The sequence below is a fragment of the Rhinopithecus bieti genome, unplaced genomic scaffold (genome assembly GCF_001698545.2).
Source record: "Rhinopithecus bieti isolate Rb0 unplaced genomic scaffold, ASM169854v2 scaffold_26424, whole genome shotgun sequence".
In the NCBI taxonomy this organism is placed as follows: domain Eukaryota; kingdom Metazoa; phylum Chordata; class Mammalia; order Primates; family Cercopithecidae; genus Rhinopithecus; species Rhinopithecus bieti.
Window position 1 is genome coordinate 390,327 of NW_016811744.1, and position 21,112 is coordinate 411,438.

General features: G+C 46.5%; 1 protein-coding gene across 2 annotated transcripts in view; it reads left to right on the forward strand.

Moving 5' to 3' along the window:
• The first annotated feature begins 2,424 nt into the window (after positions 1 to 2,424).
• BLVRA (biliverdin reductase A) overlaps positions 2,425 to 21,112 on the forward strand; it is a 48,674-nt gene continuing 29,986 nt past the window's right edge. The window contains exons 1-2 of one of the 2 annotated variants that reach the window (XM_017894931.1): positions 2,425 to 2,514; positions 15,288 to 15,320. In XM_017894931.1, the coding sequence (XP_017750420.1) occupies positions 15,309 to 15,320 (12 nt within the window). In that variant the 5' untranslated portion in view covers positions 2,425 to 2,514; positions 15,288 to 15,308. Of the gene's footprint in view, positions 2,515 to 13,655; positions 13,730 to 15,287; positions 15,321 to 21,112 lie in introns of those variants that run through there. The other variant, XM_017894932.1, reaches the window with a different exon arrangement.

Consider the following 21,112-nt stretch of genomic DNA (forward strand, 5'->3'; position numbering starts at 1 on the left):
ATTTTTTTTTTAGTAGAGACGGGGTTTCACCGTGTTAGCCAGGATGGTCTCGATCTCCTGACCTCGTGATCCACCCGTCTTGGCCTCCCAAAGTGCTGGGATTACAGGCTTGAGCCACCGCGCCCGGCCCTGATTCCTTCTTATATCCTTAGAGATCTGTTCCTAGAATTTCACGTCAGTGTATCTTGTTGTCCTAATCAAAATCTGTATTTTCGTATCTTGTTACACATAGGGGAAAAAGAGCCAAGAGAATGACACAGAAATGGAGCTGGAGCTATTCTTAATACTCCCAACTGTTAACCTGTTTGGATGGGGTTTCTGTCACTTGTGGCCTACAGCAGTCTTACTGTCCCCCCAACCTCCCACAGAGCTCTTCAGGTTGAAGAGGGTCACCACTTTGTAGAATGGGAAGCTCTTATTCAAAAAAGTAGAAACTGAATACAAAACTAGACTTTAGAAGGATAAGATAAATAAATCAATGCATTCATAACACATTGTTACCAGAAAGTGAGGGGGTTAGAGGTCTCATCCTTAAATTCTGCTCTCAAGGACATGGAGGGCCCCTCTCACAGGTTTTCCCAAAGCTCCTCTGGGTGTACTGGTCTGACTCAGCAAGTGAACATCTGTGGTTTTGCCTAGCCAGCATCCCTTCTCCTAGCAGTAGCACTCAGCATGTCCTTTTGGGGAATCACTCTTTCCTCTTGTGGTTTATTTAAAGTGACAGCACAATCAGACCCCAGAGTTTGGCTTATGTCCTAGGCCTTGCCAGTGAAAATACGGTACCTCATTAGTGGCAGTTATTTTTCCGAGAAAGGACATATCATGGCCCAAGGGGCAGCAGCAGGTGGGTGGAAGAGACAGATAACGAACAATAAGCTAAATAAACAAATTCAGTCAGGAGCTAAATAAAGAAGTCACTCAGGAGCAGGGGAGGTGGCAATTTTGAATGGGGTGATTAGGGTAGTTCTCAATGAGGCAGCATTTGAGCAAAGATCAGGAAGAGTGAGTAGTCCAGCATTCCAAACAGACAGCAGCCCGTGCAAAGACCCTGCAGCAGAGCCCTGTCTGCTTTGCACAAGAAATAGCACAGAGGCCAGAATGACTGGAGCAGAGTGAGCCAGTGCGGAGGCAGGAGCATATGAGGTTGCAGGGGTAACAGAGGACCAGATCAGGCAGGGCTTTTGCTTTTACTCAGTTTGGGAAACCACTGGGAAGGTTTTGGGCAGAGGAGGAATTTGATCTGGCTTTTTTTAAGGTCACTCTGGCTGCTGTATGGGGACAGGCTGCAGGGACACCAGGGAAGAGACCACTGTCATGACCAGGTAGGAGATGATGGAGGCAGAGGTAAGAGGTGGTCAGGCTCTGGGTATGCTAGGGAGATCCAACCAACAGAATTTTTGGGCCCTGGAGGTGGGATGTGAGAGAAAGGTGAGTGCCAGATAACAGCAAGGTTCCTGGCCTTGACAGCTGGAAGATGGAGTTGCCATCGAGATGGTGATACTATGGAGAAGAGATCAGGGGCACAGATTTGGATGTGTTGAGATTGAAATGTATTTTAGAGATCCAAGAGGAAGTATTAAGTAGGCACCTGGATAGAGGAGTATGGAGTTCAGGAGACAGGTCCCTCCTGGAGATAAAAATTCAAAGCCAAGCCTTCTCTCTCCGCACTCAACAAAACCTCACTTAAACAGGCTTGTGAGGTCATGGAATAAATAGAACTCTTGGTTGGGGAAAATGCCGGTCAACCTTACCCGTCAGAATGCTGCCTTCAAGATCAAAGAGATCTCTTTCCTTCAGCCTAATCCATCCCTCCCCTGGTTTCCCCTCAGCCCCACTAGGCTAGAAGCTCCCTGGCTTCTCCCGCATCAGGATCCCCAACAAGCCCATTCCCAGGTGGATAAGAGCCCAGGCAGTTCCCTAGACCACGTTCACTTCCTAGCTACCCAGGAACAGGACATCGCAGACACAGGCCTCCTGGAATATTCCCCCCCGCCGCTTCTCACATTTACAGGAAGGACTCAAGTAAGCCTCTGCGCCTGTTCAGTCGGCCCGGGGCCACCAATACCAAAGGGACCCAGTGGGTTCTACGTGGTGAGTGGGGGCCGGATAAGAGAGATGCGACACCACCCCGATCCCCCAACGCCGGGGCCAGGCACACCGTGAGGGGCCCAGCCACTTCCATACGCCCTCCGGTCGGCGAGCACCTACCACCCACCCCTCGTCACCAAGCTTGGTGCAGAGAAGAGGTCAGGCGCACGGACGGTTCTTACGGCCCCAGACACCAGGCCCAGGGCACAGAGGCCGGGATCTCACGCGCGACTGCACGAGGCCGGGACCCTCCCTCCCCTTCCCGTCCACTCCCTTCCCCTCCGCCTCCCGTCCTCTCCCGGTCTCCGCCATCCCGCGTCTGGGCCTCCGCCCCCCAGCGGAGCAGCCAATCGGAGCTGGGATCCCGCCCTGGTCCGCAAAGCCAGTGGCGCCCGGAGGCTGCACGGAGAGCGGTGCCCGCGTCAGGTGAGGCGCGCGCGGGGAACGGGGGTCGCGCGCAGGGGAGCGGGGGTCGCGCGCGGCTTCCACAGAGCGCTCGGGCTTGAGCTTGAAGCCCCAGGCCCGCAGGAGGCCCGGGCCCGCGGCTGCCAGAGCCGGGACGCACCCTGGGCGCCGCCTGCCCCGCCCCGCCCCGCCCGGGCCCGGAGTGAGGACGCGGTCGGAGGCCCAGCAGCGCTGGTCCCGGCGAGGGGCTTTCTCAACTACACAAAAGACAGTCTAAAAAATTAAGTATCCATTTCGGTTAAGACTGCCCGTAGTTTCGGTTTTTATGTAGACCCAAGAGGGCAGGCTCGGCGTCCGCGTGCCGCGTAGTCCGGCGGCTCCAGGAGCGCGAGCGGCTGGGCCCGGGCGTAGCCACCGCAGGGCCGGGAGCTCGGCCGGGGCCCGCCTGGGATGCCCTGGGGTCTGCTCCGCGGGGGCGAACCCTGAGGCGCCGCGCGAGGCACTTGGCCTCTCCTAGCCCCGCTTTCGTCTTTGGAAACTGGAAACTATCACTTATTTCATAGACGGTGTGAGGGTTACATGACAGTGTTCTGTAAAGTGCACTCTACATATGAAGTGCTCAGAAATATGGCTAATAATGAAGGTATTTATAAACTACTTAAATTATAAAAAGAGTTTGCGACATCAGACTTACAGTTTTGGATACTATTTTTTCCACTTAACGTTCATTATATGATAGGAGTTTACCATCCTATTATACCGCTGTGCGATCTGATCTTGGGCACGTTAACCAACCTCTTGGTGCCTCGATTTTTCTCACCTGAAAAAGTGGGGCTAATCATAATGCTTACTTGGTAGGATAGCCGTGAAGAATAAGTGACTTATCGAACATAAATAGCTTACAATAGGGTTTTCAGCATGGGAAGGATTCGGTAAATGTTAGTTGTCATCATCACCACCTACAAAGCAAGCAATACTGTGTTGAAAGTTTCCATCATTAATGTAATTTCTATGGTACGATTTCCAAGAAGATATTAAAATTACGGAAATAAAGGTATTGGCATATTGCTAATTATTTCCCAAAAGATTGTATTGATAAATATGTTCATCCTTCCCTTAACGGTGTGCATTCCAGAAAAACAAACTTAAGTCAAATGTTAGACAAAGTATCAGAAGGGAGATTCTGTAGCCAGGGAGCTAAAAATTACAAAAGGGTCTCTAATTGTACTTGACCTTTTTAAGGAATAATTCTCAGTGTGTTTTCCCACATTTCATATGTAATCTTTACTGTTTTTGTTTGTTTGTTTGTTTTGAGACAGAGTCTCGCCCTGTCCCCAGGCTGGAGTACAGTGGCACGATCTTGGCTCACTGCAACCTCCGCCTACTGGGTTCAAGCTATTCTCCTGACCTGAGGTGATCTACCCGCCTTGGCCTCCCAAAGTGCTGGGATTATGACAGGTGTGGCGTGACAGGCGTGGCGTGAGCCACTGCGCCCGGCCGATCTTTACTTTTTTATTCTTTGTACCCCCTGCCTATCCAGTTAGCGTCTGATTAAAGTCAAAGATTTGCCACTTTGGGCCACATCTGTTAATTTTCATCTTTGTTCTAATTGTATTTAGTTTTTGATCTACACTACTTATTACTCCCAGTCATTTTTTATAGAACTGAAAATCTGGTAAAATACTCAAAATTGCACAGACTTCTATGTAGAGGCGACACTCCACCAGAACCGTGGGCTGACAGGGAATCCCACCCTGCAGAAGCCGCGTGCGTTTTCATTTCTGATTCTCTTTGGCGTATCCAGGACTCTGATGACATGATCATATATATATCAGTAGTTTGTTTTTTTCATAAATCATATATTTAAGATTTTAGAAATAAGTTGATAGCCATATATTTTGAAATTTGAAAAAGACGTTTCATGACTCAGCTTCAAATTAAGCTTTAATCAAATAGTGAAACTTTTCATTAATGGACAGTGTATACCTTTTTGTTTATTAAAAAAATAAAATGTAGTGCCTTTGTGACAGGGGAGCTTAGTTCCTGACAATGTTCTCTTGAGTCTTTTTGTTTGTTTGTTTTTTGAGACAGAGTCTCACTGTATTGCCCAAGCTGGAGTGCAGTGGTGCCATCTTGGCTCACTGCAACCTCTGCCTCCTGGGTTCAAGTGATTCTCGTTCCTCAGCTTCCTGTAGCTGGGATTACAGGAACGCACCACCACGACCAGCTAATTTTAAAATTTTTAGGAGAGACAGGGTTTTGCCTTGTTGGCTAGGTTGGTCTCGAACTCCTGCCCTCAAGTAATCCACCCACCTCGGCCTCCCCAACGTGCTAGGATTTACAGGCGTGAGCCACTTCACCCGGCCTCTCTTCAGTCTTTGAGCTGTGAGCAACTAGCTACATTACATGAGCTGCTAGATCTGCCTTACAGTCAGAAATGAAGGTCGAACTCTCAGGAACAGTGATATATATATACACACTGATATTTCAAAAGTACAATGCCCCAAATTGATCCACAAAGGAATTAAGGTCATTTGCAACAAAATCACGTAGAATAGTAACACATAAATAGAAGATAAATATGGCCAGGAATTGAGATGAGAGAAAGTATAAGTACAAGAAACTATTGCAGGGAAAAAAAGAATAAAGTATTTCAGTGCTATCCAATAGAATTTTCTGTGATTATGAAAATGTGCTATATTTAATTAATTTACATTCCAATAGCCACTCTGTCTAGTGGCTCCCTTATAGGTCGGTGCAGGCCTATGTTTTTGTAGTTGAGTCCCAAATTTGTTTCTAGAAGGTAAACTTGGTCAGTTACATGGTTCTTGTCATTTGAAAGTAAAACAGACATAGCAACTTCATTCATTCATTCATTCACTGATCCCCCAAATGTTAATGGCCTTGAAGGAAGCAGAACCTTTCCTGATTTTCAGCTATAGGGAAAATTTTCTGTGGGCTTCATTATCAGAGCACCTTGATATGTTATTGCCCTGTGAAAGTCTGTTCAGTTAAGGAATTGGGGCTAGGAGGGATGCAGTCAGTGAAAGTGGCATAATTTGTAATGTTTTTTAGAGTTTTGAATAATTATGCCAACTAACCTTTATAGAAAAGTTTAGATAAATAAGCAAAAAGAAAGTAGTCACTAAAAGACTACTCAGCCACTCAGAGACGTAATTACTGGTAATATTGTGATGTCTGTATTTCCAGACTTGTGTCCCATATAGCTATTATATTTTTCTCGCTAGATTCCAAAGTATCCAACTCCCTCCAGGGCAAGAGTTGCTTTTACCTTTACCCTTAGACCTCTGAGGCTAGCAGGTGGCCCCACCTGAGAGGGTCACCCTCTCCCTAATCCTTCCCCATACTTCTGGAACAAGGAGGAAGGTCACAGCTGTAGTTCATTCTGCATGATGAGTAATCCAGGCTTTTTCAACTCTGGCATTGTTGACATTTTGGGCTGGATAACTCTTCGTTGTGTGTGTGTAGTGGGGGTAGGAAGGTGTCCTGTGCATCACAGGATGTTTTGAAGCATCTGTGGCCTTTCCCTACTAGATGCCAATGGCACATACCCTTTTCCCCTGAGTACAACAATCAGAAATGTCAGTGAGAACTACTGGGTTAATGAAAATCAGTAATTTATTGCTGACAAAGCTCTAGAGTTTCAGATTCCAATTTGCATGTGGGAGAGAGACTGAAATCAAAAGGGAAACAATGTAAGCCAAGGAAGCTGTTTAGTCCTGACTGTGCTATTAATTTACTGTGAGGTTTTGCATCTCTCCCACGTGCAAATTGGAATGTGAAACTCTAGAGCTTTGTCAGCAATAATTTAGTGATTTCCATTAACCCAGTAGTTGTTTTTTGTTTTTTGTTTGTTTGTTTGTTTGTTTTTGAGATGGAGTCTTGCTCTGTCACCCAGGCTGGAATGCAGTGGGACGATCTCAGCTCATTGCAACCTCTGCCTCCTGGGTTCAGGCCATTCTCCTGCCTCAGCCTCCTAAGTAGCTGGGACTACAGGTGCGTGCCACCATGTCCAGGTAATTTTTGTATTTTTAGTAGAGATGGGGTTTCACCATGTTGTCCAGGATGGTCTGGATCTCTTGACCTTGTGATCTGTCCTGTGCCTGCCTCGGCCTCCCAAAGTGCTGGGATTACAGGCATAAGCCACCGCACCCAGCCCTTAACCCAGTAGTTCTTACTGACATTTCTGATTGTCGTGCTGCGGGGAAAAGTGTATATGCCACTGGCATCTAGTGGGGAAAGGCCAGGGATGCTGCAAAGTGATATACCACCAGGTTTATCAGTTGGGATCCCAACAGTGAAGAGCATAAAAATGAAAGGAATTTTAAGGAGAATTTTTAAAGAAGAGTGGGCAAGATTGGAGGAACCAACAAGTGATGGTGAGGCACACAGGAAACAGCTTCAGTGGGCACCACCCCCACTCTGGTTTGAAGGGGTAGGGAGGAGACCAGAGCTGGGAGGAGGGGGCTAGAGTACTGCTGGGGAGCCACCCCATCCAGAGCTGCTGTGGCCATCACAGAATGCAGCCACTGCCAGAGCAGCAGCCTGGGGACTGGGCAGGGGAGCACAAGTCCCCCCAGCCTCTCTCTTTCTGTTTCTTGCCTGCCGTTCTTCTCCACTGGCTAAACCCAGGTGGACGCTAAGAGTACAGTCAGCCTGCCTGATGAGGCCATTGGAGGGACCACCAGGGATCACCATCAGCAAGGGATCCAATGTCTTTCTGCCTCTGCAGAATGAAGGTTGGGGGAGCTCTACTTCTTAGGGATATTGTGGGAATAAAAGGAAATAGGCAAAAAATGTTTTTGAAAAACAAAGCACATACTGCACACCCATGAGCCACTGCTGCTTTTGACCCTTGGCTCTGTTTCATGCTATGATGTCGTGTCATTCTCTTTTTAGGTGCTACAGGATTTCTTTAGGTTTTTTTTTGTCCACCCTATTTCAACTCATGTGTGCTTGTTTGTTGTGCTAAAACGAATATTTGCTGATGCCTGAGTGAATAGTTGAATTTTTTTTTTTTTTTTTTTGAGACGGAGTCTCGCTCTGTGGCCCAGGCTGGAGTGCAGTGGCCAGATCTCAGCTCACTACAATATAACTCACATTTATACGTAATTATTTTTCTTGTAACTTAGCTATTTCTCTTTGATAAACTCAGAAAACCTCAGACTTTGAAAAGACCTTGAAGTTCCTCACCTGAAATCTGAGAACTTGGAGCACCTTAAAAAATCTGACGGAAAACAAAACAGTGAAAGAACATGATATAGTCAGTGTAGAGAATAAAATTATTTATGTAATTAATATTGAGGATGCAGATAACACATTGTGAAATCTTGCTTGTAAAAAATCTTGATCTGCTGAAGATGTTCTCTCTAGAGATCTTTGAAAGCATAATTACTGAGCTTTTAAAATGTTAGAAACAAAAGTTAGACCCACACATGTTTTGGCTGTGTGGAAGATTTGTATTCCTTCCCCTGCCCACCCCTCTCCCACCCCCGCACTTGTGAGTTGTGCCTGTGTACGCAGTTCCTGTTGTACTTGGCTGGGCAGAGCTCATCTTTCAACAGTAAGGGAACATAGTTACGACCTGGACCTTCTGGTGGGGGTCAGTGCCCAAAAACATGTATGGGACTCCAGAAAGTTCTGCTCTCAACCCTATTTTGAAATCGAGTTGCACATTGTTCTGCAATTATTTGAGTTAATAAGCAGCTCTTTTCAAACATGATGATGCCCTTCCAAGTTTAAATACACTAGGCTTAATGAAAGTCATTGACTTCATCTCATTTCTCTCCTGTTATATTAAGATCACTTTCAGTAAAAGGTAGAAGCTTTTGAAGTGGTGAGGAGGAGGAACAGAAGGGGCATAGAGCAGATGGGGCTGAAAAGTGGGGCGGGGAAGAGAGTGGCTTCTCTTTGGCAGAGTACCAAGGAGAAGCCCTATCTGTACAGCACTTTTGTGCCTGGGGCCTTAATGGCTGCAACTTGAGCCTCAACCTAGTTTGCTTGTGGAGCAGAAGAGAAGCTAAAAACCTTCAGTTAACCAAGCCAGACACTAAGAAAGTTAAACCGAAAGAGAACCCCCCAACCCCCCCCAAAAAAAGAAGTAAAGTGGGTTAAAGTGATACCATGTTAGCACAGAAAGAGAACATAAGGGTCATCTAAGTTCATCTGCCCCCTCTTCTATTTCAAGGTACAGAAACTAAGGCACAAGAGACTCCGTGCCCTGCTCTTGATCACCTGGTGCCAAGCCAGGTCTAGAACTCTGTTCTCTGGGGTCACAGGCTGGCTCTTCATCCCCTAGAGAGACAATTCATCTCTGTGCACCTGAGCCCATTGTGTTTTGTAGTCAAAGCAAATAAAGGGTCAAATACCAAGACTGTTTTGCAGACCGGCTGCAATAGATATGGGGGGAAGAGAAACCTGCTTTAAATTGCTTCAAGCAAGTTGTTTCTGCAAAGGTGTTGACTTTTTTCTTTCAACTTCCTAGTGAGCCACTACAGCCTGAGCTGTTATTTGTCATTATGCAATAATTCAGGAATTAACTCAAGATTCTTCTTTTTAAATTATGTGTTTATTTAGAGATAGAGTCTTGCTCTGTCGTCCAAGCTGGAGTGCAGTGGCATGATCACGGCTCACTGCAACCTCTGCCTCCCGGGTTCAAGCAATTCTCATGTCTCAGCCTCCCAAATAGCTGGTATTACAGGCTCATATCACCACCCCCTGCTAATTTTTGTAATTTTAGTAGAGACAGGGTTTCACCGTGTTGGCCAGGCTCGTCTTGAACTGACCTCAAGTGATCCACCCGGCTCGGCCTCCCAAAGTGCTGGGATTACAGGCATGAGCCTCCACACCCGGCCTATTTATTTATTTTTAAAGTGGCTGCTCTTAGAAAGGCATACCATGTTTCTGGATGGGAAGGCTTATTAATTCACCCTAATTTAATGTATAAATTTGATGCAATCATAGTCACAGTCCCAGTGGAATTTTTTAACTTGGTAAGATGTTCTAAAATTAATATGGAGGTCTAGGCAAGTAAGAATATATAATAATACTGAACAAGATTAATGAGAGAATTTGAATTACCAGGTATTGAAACACTGTAAAGCCACAATCATGTAAACACTATGTTATAACCATGGGAATAGAGGTCTGTGGCACAGCAGAAAAAATGAAAAAAAATAATAACTGTATTCATAAAAATTTAAGTGTGGAGTCACTGGGGGAAAGGATTAAATATTCAATAAAGTGTAGGAACAACTATTTGGAGAAATGTAAATTTACAGCCTTATCTCTTGCCATATACCAAAATACTATTTAGATTTGATTTAAAAATAAAAATGTAAATAAAGAAAAGTTAAGACCAGGCTTGGTGGCTTATGCCTGTAATCCCACCTTTTTGGGAGGCCCAGGTGGGTGGGTCACCTGAGGTCAGGAGTTCCAGACCAGCCTGGCCAACATGGTGGAACCCCATTTCTACTAAAAATATAAAAATTAGTGTGGTGGTGTGGTGGCGGGCGCCTGTAATCCCAGCTACTCAGGAGGCTGAGGTGGGAGAATGGCTTGAACCTGGGAGGCAGAGGTTGCAGTGTGCCAAGATCGCACCATTGCACTCCAGCTTGGGTGACAAGAGTGAAACTGTCTCAAGAAAAAAAAAAAGTTAAAAATCTATAAGAAAATAAAAATATATTTAATATAAGTGTTTTGAGAAAATATTTCTCAGCATAATACTAAAAGTTAGAAAACAGAATGTTTCTGTGTTTGACCATTTAAATACTAAACCTTTGACATTTAAATAAAAAAGAAAAACTAAACAAACCGAAACCTTTTTGTTACAAGATTAGGTCTTAGATATTTTAAGATATATTAAAATACAGAATAAAGTTCCTCCTGGATTCTGTTCAGTGTTTAACTAGTCCTGGCCAGATGATGGGGAGGAAAGAAGAGGGAGCTGTGTGATGGGCAGGCAGAGAGTTGGAAGGTGGAGCCAGATCTTGCTTGGCCTGGGATTGCTGCCTCTCCTGACAGTGCATCTTATTATAAGGGGGAGTTGAAAGCAGAAGGGGAAACAGCACAGAAAGGATCTGTCTGTCCTTTACAGTTATGTGACATTGGCAGGTCCTGCCAGTCACTCAAAGCTCTGTGAGCAACGAGTTGGGGTACCCCAGCTGCATGTGCTTTAAAAACAGCAGTGTGGCCAGGTGCAGTGGCTCATGCCTGCAGTCTCAGAACTTTGGGAGGCTGAGGCAGGAGGTTCATTTGAACCCAGGAGTTCAAGGTTGCAGTGAGCTGTGATCATGCATGCCACTTCTTTCCAGTCTGGGTTAAAGAATGAAACCCTGACCCTGAAAAATAAACAAATAAACAGCAATGCCATTTATTCTAGCTAGTACACCCCTGATGCCCAGTGTACGAGTTCCAGGTAGGCTTCTTTCTCATGCATATGCATCTGTCCACATCCTTTCGTTTGTTTGTTTTCTTTTGTTTTGCTTTCCCCAGATTATGTAGGAAAACAATAAAGTTCATAAGTAATGTTTTGTAGACCACTTTTATTGGAAAATTTTCCTTTAAGATCTCATTAGAAAGGAAAAGAAATTAGTCTGCTACCGAGTGCCTGTGCCAGCACAGTTACACCGTGGAGCGTTCGGATAAAGCGGCACTGAACGCACTGCAGCCTCCTAAGTTCAGAAAAGAAAGCTCATTAGCATCTACACTGAAGACACTCCTGTTCTTCACAGCTTAAATGATCACTGTTCCTATTGGGTTATATTTCACAACTAAATCTTACATATTTGAAGGCACCCTTGGGATGTCCAATAGGGACAGATATTTTTATGCTGCTATTGTTGCAGTGGTCGGCGGCCATGTGGTGCTGGCCCTCTTTATGTATGTGGCCTGGAATGAAGACTCATGACAGTGGTGTGAAGGCAAACAGGATTAAAGTGAACATCACCTTTTGATAGCATTAAATTCATTTTTTAAAATGATATATGCTGGAGGGGGGACATCTGATTTGAATAAAGTTGAAAGAACATGTTAAAGTCAGTCTTAAGGAGTCACGTTTGAGTAGTGTAAATTTTGATCCTCCTAATATGTTGGTTTGTATATTCAGTTTTAACGATATAAATCTCATTTGCAAATGAGAATTTGGAAAAGTTAAATTAGTTATAAATACATATGTTAATTATAAAAAAAAAAAGAAAAAGCAAGTAGTAGTGAGATTTCTTCAAGGTCAAAAGACTCAGGGCAGTTTCTTCTGAATGTAGTTTGGGGGCTGGAGACAGAAATAGGAAGCAGTAGAATTGCTAGGTCAGATTGGAATTTTAAGAGTTATTGCTACACTGCCTTCCACAGAGATGCTACCCACTTTTAGTCCCCCTATAATATCAGAGTGTATTCCTGACCACACTTTAACCAACACACTCTGGCAAACATTTTGATCTGTCAGTCAGCTAGGCCTTCTTTCTATAATCATAATTTACATTCTGTGATCATGACTGAGGGTATCATTCTGTCTGTTATAAGAGTTACCTGAATTTCCTTGTCTGGAAACCATAGAGCAATTTAGAGCTGGAGCAGACCTTAGAGATGAAGTCCAGCCATTCAGCCTACAGCCTATGACCTGTTTGACTGTCATAGTTACTTGGGTAGTTCAGGACTGACAGGACTGGACACCAGGTCTCCTGTTTAGCATGGAAGCTCTCTGGGTGAATGTAAGACAGGACCTGTCAAGGCCTCTGGCACAGCCTGGGGTTTGAGTCTAGAACCAGGAAGTCTGGAAACTGCAGGGCAGTGCTGTAGTGCCTTGGCTGTGAGGCAGGGTGCTTTACCCTCCCTGAACTCCAGGCACTTCATCTGTAAAATGGAATTAATACTAGTTTTTGTTGTTGTTGTTGTTGTTGTTTGCCAGGGTTCTGAGGATTAGGGTTAATGTGTATGAACTAGCTGACCCAGAGAGGTTCACATCTGTTCTCATCCTCCTCACATTTGGGTGTTCTGTTATGTGACTCTGTCACTCATGTGCAAGCTCCAAAGGAGACTTGAACGAAAGTTCTTAAAAACAGAAGTAAAGCACAGTAGGATGTTGGGGAGGGCATCTCTGTGGGGCCTCCAGGTAGCCAGGGGAGGGCGAGCAGAGTGTGCTTGCTGGGGACCCTCTGCTGCTGTGTCTTCACGCATCTGCCACTTAGTGCTGGTGCTCCCACCCCACCCACCACCTGCGGGTCAGCTCTCAGTGTCTTAGTTATCCTTCTGAATTTTTTTTTTTTTTTTTTTTTTTATGAGACAGGGTCTCTCATCTGGGTACAAAATAGTTTGGGGGGAAAAAAGAGATAGGGTCTCTCTCATCCTGTGAGTGACAGAGGTGATGACATGTGACGTGTCAGTGACTCATGTCACTATCACTTTAGGCTAGAGTGCAATGGCATGATCATAGCTCACTGCAGCCTCAAATTCCTGGGCTCAAGCAATCCTCCTGCCTCAGCCTCCCAAGTAGCTAGGGCTATAGGCGTATGCCATGATGCCTGGCTACTTTTTTTTTTTTTTTTTTTTTTGGTTGAGACGGAGTCTCGCTCCGTCGCCCAGGCTGGAGTGCAGTGGCCAGATCTCAGCTCACTGCAAGCTCCGCCTCCCGGGTTTACGCCATTCTCCTGCCTCAGCCTCCCGAGTAGCTGGGACTACAGGCGCCCGCCACCTTGCCCGGCTAGTTTTTTTTTTTTTTTTGTATTTTTTTAGTAGAGACGGGGTTTCACCGTGTTAGCCAGGATGGTCTCGATCTTCTGACCTCGTGATCCGCCCGTCTCGGCCTCCCAAAGTGCTGGGATTACAGGCTTGAGCCACCGCGCCCGGCCGCCTGGCTACTTTTTTAAGTAAAGACAGGGTCTCGCCATGTTGCCCAAGCTGGTCTTGGACTCCTGGGCTCAAGTGATCCTGCCACCTCAGCCTCCCACAGTGCTGGGATTACAGGCATGAGCTACTGTGCCTGGCCTTTCTGAGACATTTTATGTATAAAAAGACATCACACCTACATTGCCTCCCCAGGATCTGAGAAGAAAGTCCACTTTCTTTGTCACATTCTGCTTTTGGAATTTTCTTCTAGTAGGTTCCCTTTTCAGATTTTTTTCAGGAGATGTAAAAGGCTCCAGACTGCAAAAGGAAAGGCATCATGTGTGCTGGCCAGGTTGGGTCATGAGACCCGCTCTCAAAGCAGGAAGGAGCAATGGTAAGAGAGAAGGGAGGGGAGTTGCCGAAAGCAGGCTATTTTCTTTTTTTTTTTTCTTTGAGACAGAGTCTCACTCTGTTGCCCAGGCTGGGAGTGCAGTGGCTCGATCTTGGCTCACTGCAGCCTCTGCCTCCCAGGTTCAAGCAATTCTTCTGCCTCAGCCTCCCGAGTAGGTGGGATTACAGGCATACGCCACCACACCTGGCTAAGTTTTTGTATTTTTAGTGGAGACAGAGTTTCATCATGTTGGCCAGGCTGGCCTGGAACTCCTGACCTCAGGTGATCTGCTTTCCTCGTCCTCCCAAAGTGCTGGGATTACAGGCATGAGCCACAGTGTCCAGCCCCAAAAGCAGGCTATTTTCAACACAAAGCCCACACGATCACCCACACACCCTTCCCCAGGTAATCTTAAGGTTGTCAAGGTTTGGTTTTGTTTGTTTTGGAATGGGGGTAGTTATTTCACTGTCATTCATGGTTCTCATCCCTGTGCTTAACCAAAGAGAATAAGATCAAATGCTGTGCTGGGTCCAAGGGCAGGGGTTGCCACAGCCTTCCCTTTTGAGAGGCCCTCTGCCCTCTGCAAGCTAGAAGTGGTCATCGGCATTGGCTTCCTGGACTGCCTATGCAGGTGGAGGGGCTGGAGAGGCATCTGTAGTGCATTTTTCATCACCTCTGTTATCCATTTGCCTGCCCTTGCCTGCCCAGTTTTAGTTAAAATACAGTGGCAATTCTAGGGGCTCTAACAAGTGAGGGGAAAAGTTAATCTTTACAGGCCTCAGTTCTACTGACATTCCAGTGTTTCTCCAGGTGTGGCTCCTGACCGTCTGTGTGCATTTACCTGGATGCTTGGTGAAAATGCAGATTCGTGGCCTCCCCTCCACTCTTGGCCTTCCAAATCAGAATCTGAGAGTGAAACCCAGAAATACACATTTTCAACAAGAATCCTAGGGGTACATTGAAGTTGAGGACCCCTGTTAAGCCGTGCTATTGCTGTCTTTCTTTTCCTTCACTCTGTGGTCTCCCCTCATCTCCTCTTGTCACCCCTCCTTCTTGCTCACCTGTTTGCCCCCTCTTTCCTTTGTCTTAATGCTGAGGGTCCGGAGTGGCTTCTTCAACTATTCTTTGAACATATTAAATTGCAGTCCTCTGGAAACTCAGCTAAGAAGAAAAGAAAAGTGTATATTTCTTATTGCCTTGCTTGTCCCCATTTAAAAAGCCAGATAAAAAGCTGTCCTCTTCAAGCACCAGTTTTGGGAAGTGCATCCTTCCCATGGAGGCATCCCAATTGCAGCTGCTCTTCCAATGTAGGAGATGGACCTGGGCTTGGAAATGCCCTTCTCTAAGGATGTCAATCCCAGGGAAGTCAGCTGTCACCAGGCCAGAATAGACACTGGCCTGGATATCCTTGCTGGAAGGCACAGGTGGTGAAGGCATTTGGGGAAGATGAGACCGATGGGACAGGAAGCAGTGGGGGAGCATGGGGTGGCAAAGGGGAGTGTTTGCATGGAGTTTGGGCAGGTGCCACCAGGGACCTGAACCTCTGCATTTGTCTTTACAGTGACCGAAGGAAGAGACCAAGATGAATACAGAGGTGAGTTCTTTACAAAGACCAGTTTAAGGGATGCTTTTCTTACTGTGTCCTTCATTTCTCCTTTGCAGGATCTCCATTCCCTTTCAGAAACATCAGCACAAACTTGAGAACACTTCCCCTCCAGTCTACTGATGTACACGTGGTTCTGAGTGACGCAGGAAGAACTAGGCCCCTCTGAGTTCTTATCTGTGTCTGTCTGGCTTCATTCGAACTTACCCACTGCAGCTAATCCTGAAACAACACTCCTAGCTCTGGCTAGTAGTGGGGCATGGAGGTTGCTGAGCCCAGATCCCTGCTTTGTGTTATTCTGGAAACACTTTCTCTGCATTGTCTCCTTGGTGCTCTCACTTCCAGTTCTTTGATGCGTGGAGATGTCTAGCTCCTCATCCCTTTGTTTTTTCCTTTTGTTTTATCCATCAGCCCCTTCCTCTGTTCACTCCTTTCCAAGTGGAGCCTAGACCTTGGGGTTCATCACTTCAGCCACTGCTGTGCTGATGCCCACTATGCTTTTCCTACTTGTCCTGTCCATCCACACGGCAAACACAGAGGCCGTCCCCACAAGAGGGGGGTCTTTGGTAAGTGGCATAGGCTTGTGCTGTTTGCAGCTGGCAGATGTCTCAGCGTCCTTATCTGGTGCTCAGCACCACCCGCCAGGGCCCCTGTCACTCTAGGCAGCTCCTTGCCAGTGCCCTGAACCCCCAGCTCCAGGTTTCATCCCTCTCCCTAAGCTCTGTCCTCCTCGAAGGTCCCCCTCACTCTTAGCATCAGGATCGCTTTTCATTTTACAGAGGAAAATGTAAACATTCCATCTGACATCATCTCCCTCCATTCCTGCCTCTCCATTAGTCCTATTCCTCCTGTCACAGTGCAAGGGATGCTTGTCAGTGAGAGAGTTCCAGGTTGTGAACACCAGAAAGCCTGAGTTAATGTGCCTTTTTCCTGCAAGTCCAGGTGAAGGGCAGGCTTCAGGGCTGGTCGATCCTGCGGCTCAGTGACCTCCTCAAGGATCCAGGAGCTTTTCACCTCTCTGCTCTCCATCCAGCTGTTCGTTGCATCCTAGGGCAGGTGCCCACTTGGCAGCAGGATGGCTGCAGTGGCAGTTGGGGCCACACATGTTCGCATTCCCTTTCATCAGCACGAAGAAGTGGCTTCTGGCCACTCCTTCAGGGGAGTGGGAGCCTTTTTTTGAAGCCCCATCAAATGCCACCTTCGGTCTTATTGGCCAGAATCAGGTCCTGGACCATAGTGTGTCTGAGGAGCAGGGATTTTGTGTTTGGCTTCAGCTACTCAGGCCCATCCTGGAGCAGCTTCCCCCATGCCCCAGGGCTGGATATGGAAAGGAGAAAGGGGTATGTATCCCTCTCTGGTATGAGACATTCCTGGTCCATTTTCATGCTGCTATAAAGAACTGCCCAAGACTGGGTAATTTAAAAAGGAAAGAGGTTTAATTGACTCACAGTTCAGCATGGCTGAGGAGGCCTCAGGAAACTTAACAGTTATGGTGGAAGGCAAAGGGAAAGCAAGGCACCTTCTTCGCAAGGTGGCAGGAAGGAGAAGTGCTGAGTGAAGGGGGAAGACCCCCTTATAAAACCATCAGATCTCGTGAGAACTCACTCACTATCATGAGAACAGCATGGGGGAAACCGCCCCCGTGATTCAGTTACTTCCACCTGGCTCCTCCCTTGACATACGGGGATTATGGGGATTACAATTCAAGACGAGATTTGGGTGGGGACACAAAGCATAACCATATCACCTGGTGATGGTGTACCCTTCTCCTGCTCTGAAACTGCACACTCCTGCCTGCTCAGACCTTGTGCCGGCTCCTCAGTTATCTCCTTTGCCACCTGCATCATTAACCTAATTCCCACTACCTCTTTCTCATCAATATTTCAAAATGCTTTCTTCAGAACCAAACAACACCTCACATCTTGTCAAGTGACTGTTGTCCTGTCTTTCTCATCCCCTGCAAGGCAGGCTTCTCGAAAAAGATACCTGCAGTTAATTTCTCCATTTTCTCTTCCCTGGGCCATTCTCAGCCTGTTGCGGTCTAGTTTCTTTTCCCATATTATATACTGAAATGAGTCTTGTCAGGGTCAATGATGATCTCTGCCAATTTTATAAAAATGTATCTTGTAATAATGTAGATACATGTTCATATCACAAAACTCAGACTACAGAATGGAAAACAACCAAAAGTAAGTCTCCCTATTATTATATTATCTCGACCAGCCCTGTTCCACTTAGGGCTGACTTCTGGTAACCACTTTCTTGTGCCTCTGACCTCCTTATCTGAAGGCCCCTGTGGCTCACCCTGTGGCTTGCTCTAATTCTTAGGGTCTTTTAAGTTCTAAAGAAACAATAGAAGCTTTGCATTAATATTAACCTTATACACCCTGGTCCAGGAGCAGTTCCATCAGTCATCAGTGATCTCTTCTGTCCTCTTTGATGGCTTTTCCTCTTAACCTTGCAAGAACATTCCTAGACTTGGTTCCTCCTTTGCTGTTCCTTACACACACACACACACACACAACACACACACACAACACACACACACACACACACACACATATATATATATATATATATTTTTTTTTTTTTTTTGAGATAGAGCCTCATTCTGTCACCCAGCCTGGAGTACAGTGGCATGATCTCTGCTCACTGCAACCTCTGCCTCCCGGGTTCATGCGATTCTCCCACTTCAGCCTACCGAGTAGCTGGGATTACAGGAGCACCACCAGGCTGGGTAATTTTTGTATTTTTAGTAGAGATGGGGTTTCACTATGTTGGCCAGGCTGGTCTTGAACTCCTGACCTCGAGTGATCCTCCCGCCTCGGCCTCCCAAAGTGCTGGGATTATAGGCATGAACCACTGTGCCTGGCTGTTCCTTACACATCTGTCCCTCGGTGTCAGAACGCCTTCTCCCTTCTCTTTTCTGTCCATGCCCACTGCAGTCTGACTGTGTTCTCACTGCTCTACTTCTCAGGGGAAGGTACCAGTGAGCCCCACATTACCAAATTTGGCAGAAACTTTTTGCTTAAGCATTTGACACTATTGACCACACTTTTCTTGAAATGTCCCCTTGATACCCCAGGGTTTCTTCCTGTTTCTCAGACCACTTCTCAGAGTCTCTCTTAGGCTCCTCTTCTCCCTACTCCTTGGGAGTCTGTTTCCCAGCGCCCTGCCTGCTGCCCTGGGAGCTCATCTGCTCCCACAGCTTTTCTTGTCAGTTGTGTGTTTGGGAAAGTCCCAGATGGATCTGTTCACACAGGTACCTCCTCAGCTCCAGACATGTACATCCAGCAGCCTGTCACTCATCTCAGTCAGAGCTGCCACAGGGACCCCAAGCCTGTTATAACTCAGGCTGGACTTGCTGCTTTCACTTGCCCCAAATCTGCTCCTCCTCGAAGGGCTATCCATCAGCCTGGCGCTCCAGTCCCCTCACTGTTCCCACACGCCAGCAGCCAGTGACCAAGGCTGTAAATCCTGTGATTGCCTTGATGTAGTCACCAAAATTTATGTGACACCACACTGTGCCAGACTCTAGACCTGGCTTGATGGCTGTAATGGTAAAAATGTCAGTGTGGTACTCATGCTCATGGAACTTACCACTAATTGGGACCACCATAACTTTCCACTCTGTCCCTTCCTTACCCTACTTCCTGCCTCCTCATCACTTCCTAATTCTTTTCTTCTCCTTTACTTTCCTCACTCTCCTCTAGGCCATTCCCTCTCCCTTTTGGAAGGCAGGGGGAAGAGACCTCAGGCACAGGGATGGTCTACACACCCAGTTCCTGACACATTGCCTCTGTTGCGCTGTGCAAGGCTCTGCTCTCAGACTTACTTATTTTTTATTCCTTTTTTCTCCATCCCCATTCTAACTCTGCCAAAGACAACTATTCTAATGAATTAAGTGTTTTTCCTTTTTTATTTATGTATGTTCATGAAAATTTTGTTTTGTGCAAATACTTTCTAAATTTATATACAGTAAGCTGGGCGCCGTGGCTTATGCCTATAATCCCAGCACTTTGGAAGGCTGAGGCAGGCGGATCACCTGAGGTCAGGAGTTTGAGACCAGCCTGGCCAACATGGCAAAACCCCATTTCTACTAAAAATACAAAAATTAGTCAGGCATGGTGGCACATGCCTGTAATCCCAGTTACTCGGGAGGCTGAGGCAGGAGAATCACTTGAACCCAGGAGGCAGAGGTTGCAGTGAGCCAAGATCATACCATTGCACTCCAGCCTGGGCTACAGAGCAAGCTTGCCTCAAAAAACAAACAAACAAACAAAAACATTTATATGCAGTAAAATTGCCTCTTTTTTTTGGTGTACAGGTTTACCCGTCAAAACACATGCATAACCATCACCCCAGGATGTCAGGATGCAGAACCTCACCCCAAAACATTCCCTTCTGTTGCCCCTTTATAGCCACAACCTCCCCTTGCTACTGACCCCTGGCAACATATATCACCTCCTGTGTGATATACTTTTTTTTTTCCTGATACAGTCTTACCCTTGTCACCCAGGCTAGAATGCAGTGGTGCGATCTCAGCTCACTGCACCCTCCGCCTCCCATTTCAAGCAATTCTCCAGCCTCAGCCTCCTGAGTAGCTGGGATTACAGGAGTGGGCCACCACGCCAGCTAATTTTTGTTTTTTCAGTAGAGACAGAGTTTTGCCATGTTGGCCAGGCTGGTCTTGAACTCCTGACCTCAAGTGACCTACCTGTCTCGACCTCCCAAAGTGCTGGGATTACAGGCATGAGCCACGGTGTCCAGCCTGATATACTTTTAATGTACATAATTGCATTTTATATCATTTATATCTCATTCTTCATTTTTCTGCATGTTCAACATATATGGTTAATCTGCTACACAGCAACCCAGAAGTCAATTGCTCTAAGTCACAGGGGGTTAAGGGGCATAATGGAGATCTAAGCCCCAATGTTTTTGACCCATTAATGCCTTTGTTCTTGTCTGTATCCAGCTAATCCCGTCTATCCAGTTCAAATGTCCTTTGTACTGCACAAACAGTTTTCTCAGAGTCCTCTCTCAGGAAGTCATACCTCCCTCTTATGAATTTCCATTGCGCTTTATGTATCTTTTCTTTTGTTACCTTCCCCTCCTGCTTTGACTGTAGCTGTCGGGGTTCCTCGCTCATCTTAGCATCCCCATGGCATCTGGCTTGATGCATGCATAGCTTATCTTCACTAAATGTCTGTTGACTAAATGATAGGATGATTCAGAGACTGTTAAGTAATCTAATGCAATCCACAGCTTGGGAGGGTCAGTGAAAATGTAGAGGAAGGAAATCATATGACAGAAATTTTCAAGCAAAACTTGTTGTGGCCTGGAGACTGGCTGGAGGGAGAAAGCACAGAAGGACCATCGGCCACAGTCAGCCTTTGATCTCAGGATGTTTGTTAAATGCAGGAATCACTCCAAGCATTTAAAACTGGGTGTTGGCCCAGCGCGGTGGCTCATGCCTGTAATCCCAGCACTTTGGGAGGCCAAGGCAGGCGGATCTTGAGGTCAGGAGATCGAGACCATCCTGGCTAACATGGTGAAACCCCATCTCTACTAAAAAATACAAAAAAAAGGCCGGGCGCGGTGGCTCAAGCCTGTAATCCCAGCACTTTGGGAGGCCGAGACGGGCAGATCACGAGGTCAGGAGATCAAGACCATCCTGGCTAACACGGTGAAACTCCGTCTCTACTAAAAATACAAAAAAAAAACTAGCCGGGCGAGGTGGCGGGCGCCTGTAGTCCCAGCTACTCGGGAGGCTGAAGCAG